Source organism: Thamnophis elegans, chromosome 6 (genome assembly GCF_009769535.1).
Source record: "Thamnophis elegans isolate rThaEle1 chromosome 6, rThaEle1.pri, whole genome shotgun sequence".
NCBI lineage: Eukaryota > Metazoa > Chordata > Lepidosauria > Squamata > Colubridae > Thamnophis > Thamnophis elegans.
In genome coordinates, this window is record NC_045546.1 from 32,374,669 (window position 1) to 32,391,413 (window position 16,745).

General features: G+C 36.7%; 1 protein-coding gene across 1 annotated transcript in view; it reads right to left on the bottom strand.

The window, feature by feature from the left end:
• The window catches only part of IMPG2 (interphotoreceptor matrix proteoglycan 2), a 37,837-nt gene that overhangs the window by 12,840 nt on the left and 8,252 nt on the right, over nt 1-16,745 (bottom strand). Inside the window, exons 4-7 of the mRNA XM_032219775.1 lie at nt 12,451-12,482; nt 6,220-6,269; nt 5,778-5,863; nt 2,216-2,377 (exon numbers count right to left, since the gene is read on the bottom strand). Coding sequence (XP_032075666.1) covers nt 2,216-2,377; nt 5,778-5,863; nt 6,220-6,269; nt 12,451-12,482 — 330 coding nt within the window. The remainder of the gene's footprint in view (nt 1-2,215; nt 2,378-5,777; nt 5,864-6,219; nt 6,270-12,450; nt 12,483-16,745) is intronic.

Below are 16,745 nucleotides of genomic sequence, written 5' to 3' on the forward strand. Positions count from 1 at the left end.
ACAAAAATTCCACAACTTTCATTAATTTCTTGTATGTTTTATTTAAAATTCACATAATGAATTTTATTTAATGAAAAGTACAGTTTTCTCTTTATCTAAATCGCTTGTGGTTATTAGTAAGTTATTAGTAATAATGTGGTTATTCTTACTCTGAATCCAGCGCTCATTATAGTTAAAAAATTAAAAATGAAGGAATTATGTAATCCACATCCCACATCAAGAATGCTTCGTCGGCAGAAAAACAATTTGACTATCTCAATATTCCTTCTTTCTCTATAAAAATATTTGATGTACTTGTACTCTAGCCATAATGAAAACATTCTGCAGTGGGGAAAGATTATCTAAGCACTGTGAGAACATGGCAAGAGATGAAGGGAGATAACTATAGCCAACCTGCCTGTCTGATCAGGCATTTATATTATGGCATAGCTTCTTGGCTGTACAGTTAGAAAATGATACTGTCTAGCTTAACCGAGCCATATAACAGTTACAGTGATTTTCTGTGACTACACTATATATATTTTCCTCCATATGAAATGCTGTCAGAATACTAAATATGTATATTCATAAGCTTGTAAAAATATTGTAACCATTATTTCATAGATCACTCAACCCATGTTCTATTAAATTAAACAATGGCATGCTTAAATAAATCCAGATTAAAAATTATATTTGACCTTCAGATTCAGGACTGGTATAAAAATCTGTTTATATCAATTTTTCTAAAGAGGAAAAGCAAGATCTAAAACCAGTGCCTTCCCCTTAAGCAGTTATAATATAAATAGTTGCAGCATTATGACCAAGGACAGAAAATATGAGGAGTCAAGGATTGTTTATAGTTACAGCAAGAAATAACACATAGAGGGGGGGAAATGCTGTCTTCTCAAATAACAGCGTTAAGCATGTGTGACCATTATTAATTCGTGTCTGGTTTAGGAATGCTGGAAAAGCTGGATAAAACATAGCTAATATTTCTCTTTTTACTTTTTAAAAACAAAAATATGATAAATACGATTGGTTACCCTGCATTTCTCTGTTGGCATTTAGCATGCTTATTCTGGATAGGAATAAAACAGGAATACTTTCATTTTCAAGGCATCTTTCACAGACCACTTGAACCAGATATTATGAAGCTTGAGCAGCAACAATGAGCACTGATTGACTAATATTCTTAGATATGTTGGGTTGCCATTTTCAGTGTTCAACTATTAGCTAACTTAAATTGAGTTATCATTTTTTGATTAAGACTTGGGAAAGAGATTGCTTAGACAAGCTATTTACGCTTGCATATTATGAGAGAACAAATTTACTACTCTAATCCCAATTAGATAATGAGTTCCAATGTTTGTCTTAGCAAGGGCCCAATATTTTAATCTTCACTAATATATAACCTTTCCTTTTGCCTAAACTAAGCAGTTCTGGGTTAAGTGGGAAAGAGAGGTTGAAGCAGAGGTGGTATTCAGCCAGTTCTGACAGGTTCTGGAGTAACAGTAGCGGAAATTTTGAGTAGTTCAGTGAAGTGGCAAATAGGCTCTCACCTCCCCCCTCCCCCGTCTCCCAGTCTCCCAGCTGATCTTCTTTTGTTTCCCTGAACAGGAAAACAGATCTGGAAAGCAGGTTAGTGGGGTGGGAAGGGAATAGGGATTTTGTAGTAACTTTCCTCCAGGGAATGAGGATTTGGCAGTATCCTTCTCCTGCCATGGCCACAGTCACAAAGCCACACTACAGCCACAAAGCCACGCCCACAGAAACGGTAGTAAAAAAATTGAATCTTACCACTGTGTTGAAGGGCTATAAAACTTGTAGCTGCAAATGCAACTCTTTTTGAGTCATATCTATTGCCTACCTCACAGCAGTGGGATTCACTTATCTTCCTTACCGGTTCGCAAATGTGAGCACACGCACCACACCTGCACATGCGCACTGCCTTCTGCACATGCGCAGTGCTCGCACATTACGTTGGGGCAGGTGGGCAGAGCCTCCTGCAGCCGCTACTACTGGTTCACTCAAACCAGAGAGAACCACCTGAATACCACCTCTGCTGACTAATTGCTGTCCTCTGAATCTCTGAGGCTGTAAGTTTAGGAACCATTTTAATACATCTTTATTAATGTTAAGATCCTGGCTCCTTTCCTAGTGTTCATCTTTCTTGATCTTCAACCCACAAAAGCAACTCGTAAAGTGTATGGGAAAAATATATAGGTGGTATAATTACTTCAGAAATAAATTGCTGAGAGAGTTGTTGGTATTCTTCAGTGGAAGGGTCGCTTAGCTCATTGATGTATTTCTCTTCAGGAAGAAGAATACTGAATACAACCAACTGCTCATGAGCAGGCTTCATTAGTTTTGTATAATCTCTTGTTATCTCATTGCTGACCTGGCAAAGCAAACAAGCAAAAGAACAATTTGATTTAATGAATTCTAGTCATACACAACCTCCCCAGACTATATTTCTATACCAAATAAATCTGTATGCTAGTTTCTTTCATGTATTACACATGGTACTGAAGTTCTCTGCTGGTTATTTGGCATAATTAATTTTTCTCTTCAATTAAATGTCTTCTCCCAAGCCCAATGTCTGCTCCTATGGAGGTCTATGAAGGGAAAAAGCAATCTTTGAAGATTTATAACTGTGTAGGTATCTCTTGACTTTGAAATGATGTGTGACCAATTTCTGTTGAAATTGTTAGTTATTTGTCTCATTTACAGATATACAGAACAGGGAAGGAGGAAATTTTATGCTGGTAATATAGTTAATTTATTTCTAACATAAACTGTAATTTTCAATATAGATTCTTTTTCTGTTATTCAAATGTGACTGGTGGTAAGATTTTCTTTCCATTACTTCCTGAGTAGAAGCAATCAACGCTTCATTTTTTAAATGGCATTATTTTGATGATGGGTCCACTTATTTTGTCCTGGCTCTCATTCTTAGTAAAACATCTTTAGGGTTAAAGCATATGTAATATATTTATCAGAAATAAAAGTGAAGAACATTCAGAATAAAAGTATTTAGAGAGGCCATTTGGGGAATGCAAGTGCTAACTGAGGAAGTGTGACAGCTGGTTTTTAGTGGCCCAGTATGGCTGCTTTTATGGCGGCACGAGTCATCAAAATGAGAGAGAAACCCTCAGGGGCTAGATAAGATCTTGTTTGGTGGAGACAAGAAAATGTTATCGAAGATCTACCAATTTTTGACCTGCCAAGATACTAATGAAGAGATGGACAAAAGCCTTCTAATAGTATGGGAGAGAAACCTAGGTTATGAAATTGAAATGGGCAAATGGTGGGATCTATGGAGTAAGACCATTAAACTTACAACATCTACTGCATTCAAAGAAAACATATACAAGATGGTTTATAGGTGGCACTTCCCCCCAACGAGGTTAGCTAAGATGTTTCCTGGGTTATCTCCATTGTGTTGGAAATGTGGAAGAAAGGATGGCACATTCTACCATATTTGGTGGTCCTGTACTGACGCCACGAAATATTGGAAAAGGGTTAAAAAATGGTTAAAAGAGGTTACCGGGGCAAACATTGAATGGAGACCTGAGAACCTGTTACTAAGCATCAAACCAGATAACATAAGCAGTTCAATATGGCATTTGAGCCTGCATATAATTGTGGCCGCAAGAATAACCTATGCACAATTTTGGAAATCCACCACTATACCGCCGGAAGATGCTATAATTAAAAAGATCTACGAATGTGCAGAAATGGACAGAATGATGGGTTGGCTGAGGGACAAAGGAGAAACAGAACACTATCTTAGCTGGAACCTATGGTATATGTGGGCGACTAGGAGAACAGCAGGGACTTAAAATGGGGAAAGTTAACATAGGTACCGTAATAGATCCCTGAATCTTGCAATGAGAAGATGTGGCTTAGAGACCTAATAATGAGGAAATAAAGAAAAACTGGGCTGTGAATGACTGTCACCGTGGGGGGGAGGGGGGGTTGTATGTTTAAAACGGCATTTGTATCTGTATGTTTTACTTTATATTGTTATGTATGATTTGTCTTGCTTATGTCGTTGTATTTATGTCACTGTATTTTTCTTCCTGTTTTTTTAAAGGTAATAATGTTTAATAAAAATTATATTTAAGAAGAGAGAGAAAAGGGAGAGAAGAAGCTCAAAACAGCCTTGAAAAGCAACTTTAGTTTCAAGAGGTTGATCTGGTGTCTAGTTAAGGCTATAGCGGTGAGATGCTGAGAGATACAGTCCAGACTGATGTTGGATACCAGAGTCCTGAGGGGACACTCACTGCGTCAGCTGCTGGGGCACATGCTGCAGTATAACCCAAAACTGAAGAAATATAGATGAGAGGATAAAAACTAAACTTAATCCTAAATTTATGACCATTTTGCTCAGCAGTGGTTCAAAGTTATGGTGGTACTGAACAAAGGGAGTTAAGACCTGTGCCTGAAGTTATTGCTATTAGAGCATCTCCACATCATGTGATCAAAATTTGGGCATTGGCAGCCCATCCACACTTACAAGTGCAAAAGTGCTACAACTCCCCCCCCCCAACTGCCTATCATGAATGCCCTTTTGGTCTCCTGCTGCCCATCTGATCTTCACTGTCTTCTTGCTCCTACTACTAGCAAGGCTCGCCTGGGCTTGCTGCTGGGCCATGCTGGGGCTCCACACTGTGGAAAAATAAAAAGTATACTAGAGCTGCAGTGTATCAAAAATCCCCTTTACACCATGTCTCTGGGTCAGATTGGGGCTGAGCTTTTTGCTGCAGTAAAAGAAAAAAATGGGACTGTTTGTACCATGATCCTAGGCAAGACTGACAGAAAGGGGAAAAAAGTAGAGAAGGAAGAAAGGAAGAAAGAAAAAAGAAAGGGAACATGGTGCGCAGAGGCTTTTTAACACAGAGAAGCTATGGGTCCTCCCTCCTCTCTTTTGGGTGGCCAAAAGGCAGGGATTAAGAAAAGATAGGTGGTTGGGGTGTCTTGGAGGCATTACTCAGACTCGGGGCTGGAATAACGAAGCTCAGAATGGTTTAGGATTGGGATGAGTACTCGCTTAATAACCAATAGTTCATGGTTAACAACAGCAATCAGGACTGCTGAGATTGCTGTCAATAAGTGATGCAGTCAAATGATTTTTTTTTTATGATTGCATTCTTTATCTATGGAAATCTCAGTCCAAACTGTGATCATAAGTAAAGGACTACATGTAGTAGAGACTGCATGTTGTGGAAGGAACTGGCTGGGAGAAAGGTAAACTGTAGAATTGTGTGAGCATGTGGGTTCACAGTAGGAGAGGGGGAAGAAAATCAGTTGGTAACTTCTGTGGAGAAAGGCACATCTCAGAAAGATGAAATTTCACCCAAGACCCAAAACAGGAAGTGAAAGAAAGATTTATACGATCTGAAGAGAAACCAGAGTATTGGTGGGGAAACAGGTGGCTATGGACATAACTGAAATCACGGAAGTAGATAGTGACCAGAGAAGAGAATCATGTTTTGTTTTTATTAATGGGTTTATTATGATTTTCACTTCGTTTTAAGAATTTTCTAGCTTACTATTAAATGAAGCCGAGATAAATTAATTTTAAAGAAAACTTGATAAATTTTGAATTAAAAAACATGTTGAACTACTAGGCAGAGATTTTCAATATTCTTCTAATCTTGGTTAGCCTTTGAAGTAAAAAAAATAAATAACTGTTTAAAAAACTTGGATGAAGCTATTATTGCTGCAATACCTCCAATGTCTATCAAGCAACATCTATAAAAAATAAAACAACCTTATAAAACACTTTAGCTTACTTCATGATCTTCTGTTTTTTCAGTTCTGTCCAAATGACTATCAGTTGAGACCACATCAGGAGGAGGAGGAATACTGGCAACTATATCTAAAGAAAATAATAAATGTTACCTTATTTTTAAATTAACTATTTTGTAAAATAAATAACAATCCAAGTCTGAAAAGATTATCAGGTCAAAAGAAAATAAATCTGACTAAAGCTTTAATCACATTTAACATTGACCCATTGAAAAATTGGAACCTAAGTTATTGCAGAGAAACAAATATTGACTTGGCCCAACACAACTGCAGCATTTCTCTGCCTGGAAAATGTCATTCCCTTCTATAGCTAGGGACCCTGACCAACTTCCACACATTTTATTCACATGCAAAAGTGTAATCATTTTGCTCCGTACTTTTCACTAATTCACAAATCAGGCAACAGACAAGTTAAGGAAAACAGACCTCTCAGAGTGGTAGTATCACCAACTGGAGATGGAGTTGACATCCTAAAACTGAAAAATAAGAAAAACAAAGGGATGAAGTATGTCTGTGTGTGAACAACAAAGAAATAGATTAAATATTTTCTTTCAAAGCTAACAATCCTTATTCCCGTGGCTGTTTCAGAAAACAGAAATAAGTGGATAAATAATTCAATGCTATTTACAGAATGCATTTACAACAGATAATGAGTGGGTGTGTATGTGTGTGTCACAGTTTTTTACTGAAATAATATCACTATTATTGGAGAAAACTTGATCATGTGGAAATCATTAAATCCAGAAAATTATTAATTATATTTTTACTATAAGTGGAAGCAACTTTTTGCATTTTCTTTATATTATATTTCTTGTGTTTATATACAATACAATACAATAGCAGAGTTGGAAGGTACCTTGGAGGTCTTCTAGTCCAACACCCTGCCTAGGCAGGGAACCCTATACCATTTCAGACAAATGGCTATCCAACATCGTCTTAAAGACTTCCAGTGTTGGGGCATTCACAACTTCTGGAGGCAAGCTGTTCCACTGATTAATTGTTCTGTCAGGAAATTTCTCCTCAGTTCTAAGTTGCTTCTCTCTTGATTAGTTTCCACCCATTGCTTCTTGTTCTATCCTCAGGTGCCTTGGAAAATAGTTTGACTCCCTCTTCTTTGTGGCAACCCCTGAGATATTGGAACACTGCTATCATATCTCCCCTAGTCCTTCTTTCCATTAAATTAGACATACCCAGTTCCTGCAATCGTTCTTCATATGTTTTAGTCTCCAGTCCCCTAATCATCTTTGTTGCTCTTCTCTGCACTCTTTCTAGAGACTCCACATCTTTTCTACATCGTGGTGACCAAAACTGAATGCAGTATTCCAAGTGTGGCCTTACCAAGGCCTTATAAAGTTGTATTAACACTTCACATGATCTTGATTCTATCCCTCTGTTTATGCAGCCCAGAACTGTGTTGGCTTTTTTGGCAGCTGCTGCACACTGCTGGCTCATATTTAAATGGTTGTCCACTAGGACTCCAAGATCCCTTTCACAGTTACTACTGTTGAGCAAGGTACCACCTATACTGTACATGTGCATTTCGTTTTTGTTGCCTAAATGTAGAACCTTACTCTTTTCACCATTGAATTTCATTTTATTAGATAGTGCCCAATGTTCAAGTTTGTCAAGATCCTTCTGTATCTTTAGCCTATCTTCTGGAATGTTGGCTATTCCTACCAGCTTGCCCCCAGGGTTCTTGTGGCTTCAACACCTTCTATCATTTCATCTCTGTTAGTGAGAATTACACCGCCGCCCCCCCACACTTCAGTCGCTACCGCCGCTACCGCTGCCGCTGCCACTAGCACCACCACTAACGCTGCTAACGCCGCCACCGCTAACGCCGCCGCTAACACTGCCGCTAACACTGCCGCTAACACCACCGCTAACGCCGCCGCTAACGCTGTCCCCCCACCCAGCTTCGGCTGCGTAGTGCACGCAAGCCTAGCTCACAAAAGCTAGGCCGCCGCCCCCCCCACGTCAGCTGCTACCGCTGCTGCCGCCACTAACGCTGCCACTGCTACCACCACCACCCCACCCAGCTTCGGCCGCGTAATGCACGTGAGCCCGCAGCTTTCGTGAGCGAAGGCCTGGGGGCCTTCCCTCACGAAAGCTGGGCCACCACCACCCACCCGAAGCCTCCCGAGTCCCGCTGCTGGGGCTTTGTTGCTTACCTGAGGGGGAAGCAGCAAGCGAAGGCCGAAGGGAATTTTCAAATGGAGGTCAAGCGTGAAAAAAGCTTCTCTTCGCCTCCAGCATGCTCACTGATTGGCTGGACTCCAGCCAATCAGTGAGCGGCAGGCTGGGCTTAGTGCAGACGGGCAGGGGAGCGAGGGAGCAAGCTGCGGATGGGCAGGGGAATGAGCAAGTGAGCTGTGACGCGCCGGCAAAAGGATGCTTTGCAGCGACAGGGGCCAGGACCAGTACCGGCGTTCCCAGAAGTTAATTACTTCCGGGTTCACCGACGAACCGGTTCGTGCGAACCGGTGCGAACCGGGAGGAACCCACCCCTGATTTAGATCCTGCCTAGCTTCTCTGCTATCACTATGTCTCAATAAAAGTTCCTTGTAAAATGCTGCATGCTTTCAAGAGTTCTGCTTTCTTGAACATATAGCTGAGGCAAACCCTTACATAGCCAGAATTTGATACTATTTAGCAATTTGTTGTATTTAATGTCAAAATTCTTAGAAGAAATGTTACAGAAATTGAGATAACTAAATGTTATCTATTTATAAATAGATGATTCATTCTAAAATCAATGATGTTACCTCAGAACACAAGCTGAGCTATTTAACTGCCTCCATTTTTCCCTTATGATTTTAAAACACAATTGTAATAATTGTAAACCTGAGAAACCTTTGTTTATGGTGAGTCTCAGTCATTCCTAGTTGTCTCAAAGGTGCTTTTTCAAAAAACAACTAGATTGCTTTTCCTCTGAGGAACAAGAAAAAGATCTTTTCTTCTTCCTTAAGGAAAAACAGTCCAGTTGCCTTTGAAAAATCACCTTTGAGATTGAGAAATCTTTAACTTCTTTGCAAATTGGATATTTTTATGAAATCCAAGTCAAAACATGGAGACTTGAATATTCCTGATTATATCCAGACATAAGTACATTATGGAGAAATATGTCTGTTTATTTCAATTTATTCGACCTTTGATCTGAACCATTTATCTACAATTTACCAACATCAACAAAAAAAAATAACTTCTGTGGAATGGTGGATATGATGTGCAGTTACATCTGTGAAATCAATGATTTCAGAGGATAAAAAAGTTTCATGAGACTAAGATTAATTAATTCAGTCAAGATTTAAGTCTAAGCAAACCAAGTGGAATAAAATAAAGCTCTAATATTCATCATAATAGAAAGATCAAATGTAACAAATAGTAGATATACTGTAAAGCTTGGTTTGGAATATATTCTTTGACTGAAGAGGAAGGAATTCAAATAACAGGAGGAAGAAGAACCTATACAGAAAACCTGCCATTTTATATTTCTTCGGGAGTCCTTCGGGAGTGGGCGGCATACAAGACCAATAAACTGAACTGAAAACTGAACTGAACTTTTGCATACTGGTTTTCTCTTTAGTAATTACATTTAGTAACATATACCACCAACATATACCCAACAGTATACCCACGATGGGTGAAGAGGCGTCAAGTACAAGTACAAGTAAGTTAGTAACATACTATCACAGTTCAATTTGTTCAAGAAAAAACAAAGTTGATTTTTAAAATAAATGTGAAATGAACTGAAAAGTTCCTGTATTATCAAAGGCATTTTCTCTGAAACAAAGAAAACTCTACATGACATTCTAAGAGGAAGCTCAAGGCTTTAGGAATTTTAATAGCTAGTTTGGCATTCACAGATAATGCTATGTCTGTTGGCCAATAACTATTATTATATATAGCTTCTACAGCACTATTCTTTATGAAGTCTTTATGAAGGCATGTTTTAACCCTGTGATGGTGAACCTATGGCACGCATACAGGAAACTGGAAGAGCAGCCACCAGGTGCACATGCATGCGCTGGGAAGATGATCTTCCAGTTTCCAGCACGCGCATGTGCATGAGGCAGCTGGTCTTTGTGCGTCCATGCACACCAGAAACCTGAAAGATCATCTTCCTGGCATGTGCATGAGCACCAGGTGGCTGCTCTTCCGGTTTCTGGCACATGCACATACGCACACTCCCGTTTCGGGAGCGGTCGGTGCTGAAAAGGTTTGCCAACATTGTTTTAGCCTGTGCACTAAAAATGTAGTTGACATAGTAGCTGTATATATCTTCATTTTTTACTGTGTGCATGTAGATGTATGAAACAATTTACACTGGTTCAGTGCAAATAAACTGCAATCCCACATATCTAAATGAGAAAAAAGGATGTAGAAATGGGAACAAGTGGCGTAACAATTATTTTTTTCTTTTACTGTTTAAATTTTATAACTGCTCTTTGGAAAAAAAGAACAGCTTTTCCTGTCATGTTTAATAGAAAGTAGTACAGTATCTTGACATATAAATAAATTCTGAGTTCCCTAATTACTATTCCAGTTCAGTGTTTCTCAGTATGTCTCAACTTGGAAAGAACCCTTGACATTCTTCTATTTCTCTGGGAAGGTAGCATTTAATTTCAGTACTTGGAGATATATATTTCCTGCTTCAAAAAACTTTACATTATAAAAAACCTATTCTGAAATTACTTGAAATTGTTTGTGGCATATGAACAGTGATCATTTTCAACAAGTCTTTGAAATGATCTTATACTTAAGGCCACAATTAGCTCAAATTTTGATGATAAAGACTTAAAACACTGCAGAATTGTTAAGTAAATGATGCCAAACAATAGTAAATTGGTTTTAAAACAATAAATGCTAGAGAAAAACTGAAATTATTTTGCAAATATTTGCATTTTGAAATGTGAAATTTCTCATATCTAAATTTTAGTTAGATTACAATTGTTATTTTGCATGTAGTTTATATTATAGGCCTGCACATTCTCAAAATTGTGACTGAATATTTTTCCCATTTATTTTAATTTATAAAAAAATATAGTTTGTATCTCAGTGACCCATTCCAGGTCACTGTTATATAAACTATATTTTACAAATATTTTCCCTTTCTTTACTTGCAAAAGCCATTTATGGATGTGTAAACTAAAGCAGGAATCTTCCAAAGCTGCAAATAAAGATTGAATTTTTTTTTTTTAAATTTCTCAATGGATTTTACTGAGTAAGATGAGATGGAAGAAATTATGAAAACACTTGAAAGAATTACAATGAAACACAGAAACCTAAAAAAAATCAGTGATTAGAATTTTGTTGATGGTAATACATCAAGGGTGTTCCTTTCACAGATATGAGTTCCATATGAATGTAAGGAATTAATTTTACTTATTTTCAATAATATCATTGTTCATCTGTTAACTATAAGGAAATGAAAGTGATTTTGACTATGTAATATTATGGGTTCAGTTGGATAGTTATTATGTGATATCTGTGATAACATGGCAAGTGCTTTGTTCTAAATATAGTAGAATCTCTATTACATTTAGCATTGAATGTGTATAGAAACATCTGAAATATGGGGCAAAATTGATTCATCTTAAGTTATTAATGATGCTACTATATACAAATTACAAAAGGAATATAATTTACTAAAAAAACAACATAATTGCTACATCTTTTATTTTGGCTTTTGGTGGATTTGTTAAAAGATGTTTAAAAGTGTAATAAATGCTGCAAATTTTTATCTCAAGGACTTGGAAAAGATAAAATTATGGTTATTTGTATTTTTACAAGTTGGTTTTCCCTAGACTATGAAAGTCACTTAATAATAACATCAAGTCTAGGAAAGCTAAATTAATGTTCATATCTTCAATCTGCAGACTAACTTTTTTAAATGATGCCAACATGATGAATGGAGATTAATTGTGATTTTTTTAAATAAAAAAACTAAATGCATAACCATGAAATAGCCAACGACGTTTCCAAACCTCAAGATAGATAAAAATGCTATGAATTTTGCATGTTTGACCAGCGCTATATGTTGAAGTGCTTATAAAATATGCATTAAATTCTTAATTTTTAAATTCTTAAAAATCTTGAACTCTGAAATAGGAAGGAAGGATGCTGTGAAACTTTAACTTATTGCAAAAACTGTCAAGAAATCAAAATAGTAGACTAAAGTGAAATCATGGAGACAAGGTTTCTTACTTCTGAATATGGAGGTAATCCTCAACTTACAATCATATGTTTAGCAACTGTTCAAAGTTACAACAGCACTGAAAAATGTGACTTGCAATTGGTCCTTGCATTTATGACTGTCGCAGCATCCCCATGGTCACATGTTCAAAATTCAAACACTTGACAACTAGCATGTATTTCCAGTGCTTGCAACAGCCCAAGGTCATGTCATCACCAGTTGTGACCTTTCCAGATGACTTCCCTCAAGCAAAATCAATGGAAGAAATTGGATTTGCTTAATGACCCCATGATTCATTTAACAACTGCAGTAAGTCACTTAACACAGCAAAAAAATTCATAAAATCTGGAACAACCTACTTAACAACTGCTTTGCTTAGCAATGGAAAATGTGGTTCCCAACTGTAATTGTAATTTGAGGACAACATGTACTGCAAAATATAGAAAAATATAGATACTCACCCATCCATTGCTTCTTTAGTATAGGACACTTTCTAGAAAAATAGAAAACCGTATTTTAAATGTGGAACTGATTTTTTTAAATTTATGTTATATTTTATGTTTCATATATGTGCTTTTATTATGTGTTTATTATTATTTATTATTAAGTGAATCAAGCATTCCAAATAGCCAAACCCGTTCATTCTTATTTATTCATAAAAACATTCAAAGGAAAGCCTTCAGAAGGTTGAAGGCATTTATGTTTATAGAACTAAATACATTAATTCAATAGATGCTTACATTTAATAGCCACATTATTGGGGAATGGGACTATGTAAGACTTAAGATGAAAGGTCTAACTCTAACATATAAAAAGGGGTGGGACTTCAATTGCATTTTCATGGCAACATCTTGACTTGTGTTGACACGCCCCCTCATTCACAGTGGCCCGGTTATCAAAATTCAAACAAAGTTAAGTTTTACAAAGTTAAAAAAGTTAAAACGTTTCAGACAGAAGTTTATTTTCTAATTATGCAGGGCACATATACTATACTGTGTTTATTTGAAAATGAATTGCTTTCATTTTATATTTTTCCTAGATTGATAATTGCCTTAGTTGCTTGACTAAACTGGAATATAAAGCAAATATATATGAATATACAGTGTGCCAAATCAGATTAATTTGTACATTTAATTAAAGGAAAATCCATATATGTTATTAGTATTAAGGCAGACAATCATTAGGCAAGCCATTTTTCTTGAATCCAGTTGTTGAAAAATAAGCACTGGACACTCTGAATAGGTATTATGATTTCTAAGGCAAATTAGAGAAAGGAAGTAAATTTGAAAAATTTAGTATTCTTGGATAAGATTAATAGTTATTTCAGTTTGCTTGTATTATGTGTCCAAAGCATTCAGAATAGAACAATAAAACTAATAAAGACAGGATGTTAGCACTAGTTAGATTATGTATGTATGTATGTATGTATGTATGTATGTATGTATGTATTATTTAGTCTGGGTATTTTATAGACTATTTATAATATTATTTATCCGCATACCTATAAATGGTTTCTCTACCTAAAGAATGAAAATTATTAGGAGAAATAAAATAATGTATCAATGCGCAGATAAGTAAAGAGTGCAAGATTACCAATATACACATTTGTGAAAAAGGACCTTTCTTTTATTAATTAATTAATTAATTAATTAATTAATTATTAATTAATTAATTTATTTATTTATTTTACTGGTAGTAGCAGAATGTATAGCCAATAACTGAAAATTAATGGGGGAAATCAGCATATTTTCAAGAGACAAATAACAACAGTTTGAATTTTCAAATATTGCAATTGAGGCTGCACCTAACAGGCATCTTATACAGCAAATGAGTAATAGCTTCTGAATCACTACACTAATGAAAAATCAGTTGGAAAGGATCTGGGTAGGGAAAAGGACAAACCTCCAAATCTGCCAAAATATTAGTCGCTGACCAGAATACTTATTTATTTAGAAAATTTATGTGGTCTCCCTCTTCATTCTAGGTGACTCTGAGTGGCTTACAAATCTCTTTTCCAGATACAGAAACTCTTATATTACAGGTAGAGTCAGACAATGGGATGTAGATGCACATTTAGTATCTAAACATCACAAAAATTTCAATGGGAATAGTCAATGTCAGAAACAGGTTGTCTATTTATTACACATTTTAAATAAACAAATAAGTAAAATGCATAAACTTAGAAGTGTTCCCAAATACAATTCTGTGTTTTATCATTTTGTAACCTAACTTTGGAATTCGTATTCACCAAATATTATATATCCCCTGGTTTTGCAGCAGAGATTATCTATATCCACGATGGCCTGGACTTTTTTGGATTATAACAGTGTTTCTCTTGACAACTTTAAGAGGTGTGTCTTAATTACCCAAACAGCCATGTTGAAGAATTCACCTGTCATGGTTGAGAAATATTGGATTACAATGTATAAACTTGAAAAGAGTGGGTGGGGTGGGGGAGGACTCAGTTAGCCCAGGACACATCTCTAAATCACTTAGGCAGCTGGTCCGATGAAAACCAGCAGGTTTAAAATAACACTTACTGGAAATGTTTGGGTTAGATGATAAACATAAGTATGATGTCACCCTGGATACCATTGGATTAGGCACTGACTCCTGGTGTCTGGTTTAAGGATTTGAGCAAATGATTTTTACAGAGATCACAAAACAACTCAAAGCAATATTGATACTCTATTTTGGGCTTGGAAGTTTTACTACTGCATAGTAAGACTGTAAGACTGAAAGCAAATTAAGTCTATTATGGCAGAAAAATATAACATTAACTTCAACAGCCGATTGTAGTTCTGATATTTTGGAACCATTCCACCTTAACAAGTTCAGATTGCAGAAATGGATTGTAATTTATAATATTTGCAGTATGTCATACCTTTGTGTTTCTTTAAAATGTGTGGGTGGATGATTTTTAAAAAAAACTAAAGTACTTGGCTTCTTTAAATAGATAAATGTTGAATAAATTCTCCCATATGCTTCTGAACAAAAACTTTAAATGTCACTATTTAAATGGTTTATTTTTTCTGATTTCATTAAGATATAATATCAAAACTCATTTAGAATAATATATAACAAGTTTATATAACAGGCTGTTTTGGGGAGGTTTGCAGAGTGTAAACACTTTTTTTTCCTTTCGGAAAGCTCTTTAGTTAGAGTGATTGATGAGAATTACATTGATCAAGTGCTGTGCAAAGCAGAAACAAGTCTTAGGTGCTGCAGGTTGTCAGCAATTTCCTTCTCCGGCACATGGATAAATACACCTGGAAACATCTACCTACCTACCTACCTACCTACCTACCTACCTACCTACCTACTCTCTCTCCTCCTATCTACCTACTGTATTTCTCTGTCTCTCTCTATCCCTGTATCTACCTCCCTACTCTCTCTCTCTCCCCCCCCCACCTACCTACTGTATTTCTCTCTATCCCTCTATCTACCTACCTACCTACTCTCTCTCCCCCTCTCTCTACCTACTGTATTTCTCTCTCTCCTCCTCTCTCTCTTCCTCCCTCTAGCTACCTGCCTACTCTCTCTCTCTCTCCCTACCTACTTTCTCTCTCTCCCTACCTACCTACTGTATTTCTCTCTCTCTCTATCCCTCTATCTACCTACCTACCTACCTACTGTATTTCTCTTTCTCTCTATCCCTCTATCTACCTACCTACCTACTCTCTCTCTCTCTCTCTCCCTACCTATCTACTGTGTTTGTCTCTCTCTATCTCTTTCTCTCTCTCTCTCTCTTCCTTTATCTACCTACCTACCTAACTACTCTCTCTCCCTACCTATCTACTGTATTTCTCTCTCTTTCTCTACCTCTCTATCCCTCTATCTACCTACTTACTTTTAAAAAAATTTGCCTCTTCAAAACCTTGGTGCGTCTTATACTCCGGTGCATCTTATACTCCAAAAAATACGGTAAGCAGCCAAGAATTACACTGCAGACAAGTACTTGGTACTGTAGCCATTTAAAAAATATTCAAATATTTAGTAGCAAAGTAGATAGGCTCAGTTACAAAGATAACAGGTGAACTATTGAAAGACTCAAAGGACCTGGATAGGGACAGACCATTCTGAAGCAAAAATCTATCTGTTTGAATAGCTGCTGACCGGAAGGTACATAGTCAATTAATTAGATCCTCTTATAAATTGGTCCAAAGGTTTGCCTTGATCTATCAACAGCAATGTCATTAAACAAGTATTATGCTTTAAATACCTAGGCATGGTCCTCCAGCTGATGGTTTCAAAAGAATTCATTCTAGCCATTAGACAAAATGTGGGTAAGAGTGCAGCAGTTATTCTACTACTCTAGGGGAGGTCAGAATTTGCCTGCAGCTATCACATTTTTTAGCCTCTAGCTAGCACAATTACTATATAGAAACATTCAGTGCTTTAATTAACATAAGAGGATTTACTACTACAAAATATGTGCAATATCTGCCTTCCAACACTAATCCTGAGATTACATACTATGTAGCTAGGTTCTGTAGAGCAGCATATAAAATAATTCAGAAGGTAAACATGTAGGTCAGAGATGTCAAACTCATAGCCTGTGGGCCGGATCCATCACATGTTGGCCACACCCAACTCCATTTTAGCAAAGGGGGGAAAGTTTCAATACATCATGTGACAAAAATGTAACATTGTGAGTTTGACACCCCTGAGGTAGGTTAATCCATGGTTAATAGATACGATTTATTCTTAGCATTACATTTTTAAAAAATTCCTATTGTTCTTTTAAGTGGTATGT